Here is a 9,152-nt window from a genome sequence, read left to right on the forward strand (position 1 = left end):
ATAGAAGATTAGAAACCGCCTCCTAGCTTGCGTGAGACGAGCTGCCAGTGGGAAAGTGCATAAATAGAGTGAAATCAATTGCACTGAACCAGTGTTTCCACTCAAAAACACTCCTCTGGGGACTTCCTTTTGAAACTAATTCCATCATAAATATACATGTGTTACAAGAAAACACACAGTCTGCTGGCGGAATAACTGTGAATTAATTTGCCTTCAGACACTCTTAAACAAGGCTTGTTAAAGATCTTATCTTGTTGCTAATGGTCCACAGGCATTTATCTTCATTTAGCCAGATGCGCTGCCGTCCTTGGGTGCTGCTGGAGTTGATGGTCTTTTTTTTTTTCTTTCCTTGTAATATATATTTGTCTTTTTTTTTTCCTTTTTTTCTCTCAAGCACTCAGTTAACCAGCAGAAATAGGCCGACCCCTATCGCACCCAGGCACCCACCCGAGACATATTAGTTACAAGGCTTTTAAACCAGTTAGAGGAAATCTTTACTGCGAACAGTATTTACAGAGTAAAAAAAAAAACACACTGAGCCAGCTCAGTGGTGGTTGATGATTCAATAGGAGGGTCTCCTCTGATAGGCTGAGTTTGTGTTATTTTGGTTTGTGTTGGTTGGTTTATCTGTTTGTTGGTTGTTTGTTCATGTCTAATGCTTTTTGCAATGTGCAGCGCCAAGTTCTTTACTCTTTAGGCCACGTAGAGCCCTTAGAGCCCTCCACCTGTACACCAGGAAGTGTACTATAAGTGAAACGGAGAAGAGTGAAACAACAGTCCTAACTCTGAATGTTTGTTTTTAAAATGATTTATTTCAGGAAACAGGAACAGGCAGGAGTTTAGAGGTCAGATAAGGCCGCCAAACAGATGCGATCATTAAGAGCCGGAACAATACTGGATTCTTGGGATGCTGATATTAATATCGATACATCAACCGATGTTTTTCATATATATATATATAAACTGTATATAGAGTATATGCAAACATATTTTTGCAGTGATTCAACAAATGCGGTTATCATACTCTTGAAGACACAGAAGTTTTGCAAGCTGCATATTTTGTTGAGTTCAAGTGACAAGAAGTAAATGCAACACCTGGAAAACATTTTTTTTTTTGCTTGGGGTTGCCCGAAGTTTTGCATCTGACTCTATACACCCACATCCCGGTGACCAAAATACAAAACAGAGACTTACAGATTGAAACATGCTTGGTTTCATTTAAAGTCTGCCAGAGAAAGCAAAGTGCACTATTTAGGTCTCAAAACATGAAATGTTATATATAACTGGTGACCTGCCAGGAACGTACCCCGCCTTTTCCCAAAGTCAGCTAGGACAGGCTTTAGCCCACCTGTGATTATGTCCAGGATTAAGCGAGTATAGAAGATGAATGGAAATAAATACATATAAAGCCCCCAACATTAATGAGCATATTTATATAGGAAAAGTGAACGTGTAAGAAAACACACTGACACGTACCAATGCAAATGGCATACATTAAGAAAAAACATTTCAAGTTAATTACAATGGCAAAAAAAAGCCAACTGGTATCGTCCACTATTACTGGTAAAATAATAGTAAGAATAATGTGTGGAGGTCGGATTCAGTGTTGTATCAGCCACAGAGCTGGCAGGGTTTTTTAAAAGGTGCTTCTGTTATGAAATCTGCTAAATAATTGCAGAGGTGAAATATTTTGATCAGCAGTTTGTTAAAACATCACGACTTACACACTGGTGCGGTCTATTGGATATGTGTCAGTACTTCAGGTGGGGCTTTTAAAGTCGGCGTACTTTAATTCTCTGCAGTCACTGATACCCCCACCACTCAGCCTCCATCCAAACACCGCCTGCACTTAACACACCATTCTTACACTGTGTGTGTGTACATACACTGACATAATGTATCTCAGAGCTGAAATTCAGTCCTGGCCCAACATTTAATTAGGTTTCTTCAGACTTAATAAGACATATGTCAGAGTTAGTGTTGTGTGACAAGGCTTGATGTGAGATATTATATGGTGCTGCTCTGTAGATAATGCATGTTATGTATGTAGCTGGTGGTTAACAAGTCGGCTCTAAACCCTTCTATTCTCAAGCTGTGGCATAAGTATATAGAAATCATCACATTTCAGTTACTTGGAGAGATCTGCTTTTTTCTTAAGATGATTCTGTGCCTTGGAAATCTTTTAGCTCAGCCTCTACAGCAATTAATTTTTTTTTTCAACGCAAAATGAGAGAGAAGCAGAATCCAGCCTTATTATACGGGTGCCTTGGGGAGGCGAGGGATTAAGATGGTTCTAATGAGGTGACGGCTGTAATAAGAGTGTCTTCAGCAGGCCTCCGATGCACCACCTCTAAAACACGGCTCCTTATCAGCAAGGTTTAGGAGCCGATAAGAGCCCAAAAAAAAAAACTCCTTCCCCCTCGCCTCCTTCTCTGTCTCCCTTCATTTCTCCTCCTCTGCCTCCCTCCATCCACTGTAAATGAGTCTGATCCCTTTCAGATGTGATTCAATTAATTTCTCTTAGATTTAATTACAAGCGAAAGACTCCAAGTTATCCCTCTCCCCTCGATAGGGGGTCCACGCTTCCTAACAAGCTTCCTCTGGTGAGTCAGGAGAGTCTTAATTACAGTTTTTACTTTTCTTTTATCCCACTTTTTCCCTTGTCTGCTCCTTCTACTCCCTTTGGTCTCGTCAGTCTATCCTCCTGCTCTCGCACATGTTTGTGCGTTTTATTCGGGAAAAGAATGGGAGGCAGTTTTCTACCTCACTGGTTCCCAAACACTTGGGCTTCAACAGACAATACCTACTCATTGTGCCTCGTCAAAGGCAAAGCTATGAGAAAATAATTTATCGAGTCATGTCTTAAAAACTGTCAATAAGCGTAAATCTGTGTGATTAGTCTTTATGCAACCCTTCAAGTCCTCTGACCTCAGCTTTTCTGACATAGAGCATCCGTTTCAGGTGTTTGCGGGCCAGGTCTTACAGTTCTTCCTCGTTCGAGTTGCAATGATTGTCATGAATTCTGCAAATTTTGCATCGGTGTTATCATTGCATCTTTTGACTTGTGATGCTTATATTTTCTCTTGGACTTTATCAAAACTTGTCATTTTATACTTCCCTCTGCCAAAGTCCAGCCTATCCCTAAAAAAGTGCTGCAGAGGCAGATTTTCGGCAGCAATTTGCCATTCAAATACTTCCATTATACCCTGTAGCATTTCATGCTGCAGCAGTGTGTGTGATAACACACGCCTTTGATAAAAGACAAAAAGAACAAAACAAACTGCAAAGCTTTGGTCTGCCTTCATGAATGTGGCCATTGTTCAAGATAGTCATTATCCAAACCACTGCACACTGGCCTAATCTTTTCTAGATAGTATGGAAAATTATGTAAAAACAGCATGATTCACACTCACTGGACTTTCTGACGCCATGAAGGACGGCTGTAGTGAGATTGTTTGTCCTTCTGTCTGTCATTACCAGCAGCAGGTTGTTTTGAGGTTGTTATGGAGACGGATGACCTGGCTAAACAAAAAAGTGTGGCTTTTAGCATTTGCATTTGCCATATTTGTTTACCCAGCCGGTCCTTTTCGTTTAAAACATTTTTTTTTATTTTTTTATTTCATATTGTTGAGACAGAGCATGGAGGGACTGTTAAAGGGCCGACACTCCACTGACTCTGTGCTGCGACGCTGCATGTGACCCGACCACTGCGCGTGCGTGCGTGTGTGAGTGTGTGTGTGTGTGTGTGTGTGTGTGTGAAGGTTGTTTTGTGTGTCTCTCACTCTTGTTTTTCCCACAGGCCTCGTCCTCGACCAACCGCATCGTGGACAACCAAACAGTTGGAGAGCTAAAGGCTGAGATCGCCTCTTTGAAGGGCTTACTGCTCAGCAGGTAACAAAGTTATCTTGACCCCAGTCACATGAAACAGTCCGGGTGTGCGTGCGTTGAAAGCCCTGGGACTCACTGTTTTTGTGCACTTTGGAGTTCCTTGATGCCATTTATTTGAACTATTTGATGGTATTAAACAGGAGCACAGCACCACCAGCTTGATATGTAATTCACTACTTGGTGACTTCTTATCCAGAGGAGATGGCCACATTTCATCTACACCAAATATAAAAACAAAAAACAAAATATGGACAAATTAAAATACAAACAAAGGTTCATGTAATTATAATACATGTGTTGGAAAAGCCAAGAAGAAGCCAAGCAGCAGTTGTCTGCAGCTCACCCTTGAAGAGGACGCACATACACTGTATTCAATATGAAAGTTTATTTTTTAACTTTTGGAGCTAGTTTGACCAATCTTGATTCAAGGGAACACTTACTATTCTGGATCTTTCAGTGCTCCGTTGTAAACACATGACTGGGATGTAGTCCTGTGTGTATGTGAAGGGAATAATCCGAACTGATACCGAGTTAATGACTTTGACAAATTGACAAAACTGAGTACACTTCCATCTGCAGAGGAAGCCGATGATATGTGGTTGAAAGCACATGCACAGGATGAAAGCCTTAAAAAAAAAAAAAGCAAGTATGCTGACCTTAGCTCTGAATGCGTATACTGTCCCTGGAGGTGAGTTTAAATCTGAGAAACGTATGTTTGGACAAGGCTCACACTCGCTTCCTATTGTACTGCTGACGATGGCCTAAAAGTTTGTGTATGAATACATAAAACAAAAAAACACATAATGTCACACGGCGCTTGCAAATTGCACTCCTGATTGCGCCATTTTTTTTTATTTATTTATTTTTTTTACTTCTTGGCTTGGCTCAGCCAATTAGCATACTGCAAGCATCAGCTGGTGTTTTAATGATTTCATTGGTATATAAGATAATCACATATGTGCACAATTGCTCCACTGCAATTGTATGTGTTCAAAAAGAAGGATGGCTGTAAAAAAAAAAGAAAGAGAGAAATTACTCTTTATAGATACTTTCAGTGTAAAATCAGATTGTTCTGACAACGTTGATAACAAGATATAAGGCATATTGCATTATTGTTGAGGTAAGGTCTCACCATATACCGCCAGACGTCCCCTCATTCTCTCCAGCTTTGTTCCTCAATCTAGTCAGGCACAGCCCGGCTCAGTCAGGCCCATTAGCATGCATGATTATGTATCAGTGTCTATAATGAAGCCTGAAGTAAAAGTGAACATCAGAAAACCGGCAAGGATGAAAATTGCCTCAGAACTGTCTAGTTGATCATGTTTTGTTCCCCTCATACATCCTAATCAGTAATAATCCCTTTGTCATTTGCTTTCTTGACTTCATCCTGACTCTCACAGTGAGTTTTCTGGCAAAGCCTTGAATCACAAAATAAAGGCTCTGTATCACCATCTGTCTTCAAACTTGTTCCCATCCTCTTCAAATGATCCAAATCATCTCCAAACTGTTTTTTTTTTTTTTTTTTTTTTTTTAAAGCACCAAGAATTGCTGAACCTATTCAACGTGGTCTTTTTGATCTTAAAAGCTGCAGTGGGTGTAATTAAAAAAAAATCTTCGAGCATCCTTACCAGGTGTGATGAACATCTGGCTGTTTTGGGGAGAAAACCCATTTTCTTTGCTGTGATTATGAGAATTACATAGTATGTGTGGCTGCGTGTTAAAATGTAAACCGGTGTTTAAATTGTGTGTTAACACCTGACTCAGACAGCTATATGTAGTTTTGTGGTCACAGTATGCCCAATTATGGTTGATTACATTGTGGGAAAGTGCTTTTCACACATTTTGATTACGGTGAGGGTTTTGATGAGGTTGTGATCAGGCCTAATTTTTTTTTTTTTCTTCCACAGGAGACAATTCCCTTCCACTCCCGCTATTCCTAAGATCCCCTCGTGGCAAATTCCCCTGAAGCCGCCTTCACCATCCACCTCGACATCCGTTAACCACACCAACAGCAGCAGCAGCAGTGACATCTCCCCTGTCAGTAATGGGTCCACCTACTCCTCCCCCATCAAAGACGGAGACCACAGCCCCCAGGATGCACTGGGAGGGCCCGATGGAGCCCACGATATCAATGGAGATACCTGCGCCGCTGGGCTGGGTGCAACGCTGCCCCTGGACCAGGTCCGCATGGAGGTGCAGGGGGAGGAGGAGAAAAAGGAGGAAGAGGAGGATGATGTCAGCCATGTGGAGGTGCAGGAGGAAGAGGAAGAGGAGGAGGAGGAGGAGGAGGAGCAGGAACAGGGTCTAAGCATGCAGACAGAGGACCGGCGAGGTGGGGATGGACAGATTAACGAACAGGTGGACAAACTGAGGAGGCCTGAGGGTGCCAGCAATGAGAGCGAGGTTGATTAGACAAGAGCACAAAAACACTCTCCAAAACACCACTTCTCATCTCTGCTGATGGCTTTGTTTCTCTCTGCTCACACACATTCTGTTTGTTTCTTTTATTTTTCTAATCTGTCTTTACTGTCTGTCTCCACTGGTTCCTCTAACATCGTTAACGCTGAGCAGAATGAGCAATAGGTGTGGGTGTCGGAAGATGCAAAACTGACAAATATTGGCGCGTCTAGTGACACATGGTTTACCACGACTCACTTTTGATCATGCAACTTAGATGACTTCACGTCGAGCCAGGAACCACGGTGTGACGTGTCTTTGAAAGGAGAAATGATTAGCAGGAGTCAAATCAGAACGACTTGAAAAGCCTGTATGCAGTACTAACCGCGTGTGACTTGCTGCTTTTAATTTTCATGATTGGATCAGATAATTCACAGCTCTGCCTTGGTGTCCTCGTAATGTGCCGAGGCTCTTATTCAGACCAAAGAGGCAGCGCTGCCCAGGTTATCTCTGCCGTACGGTGCAGCTGTGGGTCAGGAATCATATGTTGGTGCTTTAGTGTCAAAGTTACCGTGAGCTTCCAGTGGAGCATTAGCAGAGTTTGTCTCGCTGTTGATGGCAATAGGAGAGGACAAGCTCTTCCAGGGCCGGAGCTTTTAGCCTCTTTTATGTGTCCTTTCGCATTGGTGTCAGTCTGTCAATAATTCACAAGGCCAGCACGGTGGCATTTGGGTGAAATAAAAGCCCTGAAATTTGAGATTAGAATGTGATGACGGGCTTTGTTCCGTGCCGGTGTCGGAGTGCTCGTACGCTCAAAGGAGGGGAAGATAAATGTTTTTTCCCCCCGCTTTCCTTTTTGACTGAGGGCAGAATTGTGCATCTTTGCGAGTGTGTTTGTGCGTGGCAGGCGAGAAAAACCCAGGCTGTCTGCTGAGCTGTGTCTGTGTCTCCAGCAGGGCAGCTGATTTGGTTTGTGAAGTATGTTAATAATCAAATGATCAACAAATAACAGATGTATTAGTTCATGCAGCTTGAAATGTCAAGGAGGCTAAAAGCGGAAATCTAATACAGAAAGCCCAGTTGCATTGTATTATTTTCCGTGACAAACCCTCCGGTCCAAATTATGTAGGGCCTCCTACAGTGAGTAATCTTTACAGAAAACGGCGCCAATATTTTGTAATTAAGCAGCAGTAAGACAACGAGCACTGCCACAGATGGAAGTTGCAGAACTTCGGTGTTTTTTTTTTTTGTTGTTTTTTTTGTTTTCTCAGTGTGGAGGTGGATTGGGGAAGTCAAAAACAGAATTACCCCATGATTGAAAAGGAAAGTCATAAATGAATACCTGACTCATTGAATTACTCATTGTGTCTGTAGCTAACGAGTCCATGAGTGAGAAGAAGGAATAAAAGCCAATTTTCACCTCCATCACATGGCCTTTGTAGGAGCACAGAGAAGGTACCGAGGGACTCTGCAGAGCTCTGACACAAAGGTCCTGACCTACATATTTGTGTTGATTTAAAGTACTGAACGATGAGACAACGATGCTGTAAAGTATATTTTTTTGATGTATTAGAAATAAATGTTTGAGGATAAATAACTTTTGATGAAAGGATTACAGAATCGATATGCTTTGTAACCACTGTAGTTTCAGTGATTGGTCCTCTGTAATTTGCTGAACACTCCGATTTTCAGCCACAACTGTAATAAACTGTAATTATCCCAAGAAGAATCACCGCTATATTTATTTTACAGACATCTAGCCAAAAGAAATACATTCTACTGCAGAGGTTTTCATGGTTAAACCAGAATATCCAGGCACACCAAATAAAAGTTGTTTATCGATTATGAAGAATGTCAAATACATTATGAAAGGCAGTGATGTCATAAGCAAAATTTGACCCTGTATTGCACTTTAACAGACTGTCAAATAATGTTTAAATAGGCAACTGTATTTTAAATGTATTAATAATGCATTCAAGTGCATGGGTTGGGGTGACTGTGAAAGAAATCTCCCCATTCTGTCAGTTAAAAATGTAAAAGTTGGCGACTGTGATATGAGACATAGTAGCAAACATTAACGGTCCCGTGACAACTCACAACAATTAGAGTGGATAAAAAATAATTGTAACTATTGTAAATACAGTAAGTGACAACCAACAAATATTTTTAATTTAAAAAAAAAAAATCACTGGCATTTATTGTTTTTTTTTAAATACTATTTTTTTTTATTATCCTGTATTAAAATACATTGGATTCCTCAAAATTCCCCGGCATACCAGTAAAGAGTCATTGCTCTATTGTGTGTTAATATTTCAGGACAATCTGAGTATTACTGCTATTGTCAAGCTTATATTATAAAACTGTTATTAAACCCACATCAACTTTTCCTTTACATGGGTTGTGGAGTTTTTGTTATTTTTAATCTGTCAACTGTGTGAATGCGGTTGTGCATGTTCAGGTGCAGGAAGGTTTTCTAAAACATTTGGATTATATCTGTTATATTAGGTTGGTTATATCTAGTATTGTTTTTTGTTTGGCTAAAAAGGGTTTTGTAAGAATACAATCAGAAAATAGGAGACCTTAATCGGGTTGACATTTATTTTCTTATTTTAAAAAAATATTTTGAAATGCATTTGCAAATTTGAAGTTTATAAAGACAAAAGCATGTCTGAATATGAAATTAATTTAAAGGCCTGTTGATACGGAAATCATTTTTAGGGGAGATTTTCAGGTTAATCTTTAATCTGTATGATCTGTGAGTTTTTTTTTAAAGTTTTTGTGTCTCCTCTGGTAACCAGCTGTCATGTTATCTGTAAGACTAACTGTAACAAAGTGGTGTGTGTGTCTACTGTACGTATAGTCATGAA

The 9,152-nt window shown here is 40.6% G+C and overlaps 1 protein-coding gene across 1 annotated transcript in view; it reads left to right on the forward strand.

The window, feature by feature from the left end:
* pex14 (peroxisomal biogenesis factor 14) overlaps positions 1-8,677 on the forward strand; it is a 45,538-nt gene extending 36,861 nt beyond the window's left edge. Inside the window, exons 8-9 of the mRNA XM_069140073.1 lie at positions 3,800-3,891; positions 5,796-8,677. Of these exons, the coding sequence (XP_068996174.1) occupies positions 3,800-3,891; positions 5,796-6,300 (597 nt within the window). The 3' untranslated portion in view covers positions 6,301-8,677. The remainder of the gene's footprint in view (positions 1-3,799; positions 3,892-5,795) is intronic.
* The last annotated feature ends 475 nt before the right edge of the window (positions 8,678-9,152 follow it).

The sequence above is a fragment of the Embiotoca jacksoni genome, unplaced genomic scaffold, assembly GCF_022577435.1.
Source record: "Embiotoca jacksoni isolate LCO1_2020_lvr unplaced genomic scaffold, fEmbJac1.0.p SCAF_9, whole genome shotgun sequence".
Lineage (NCBI taxonomy): Eukaryota > Metazoa > Chordata > Actinopteri > Embiotocidae > Embiotoca > Embiotoca jacksoni.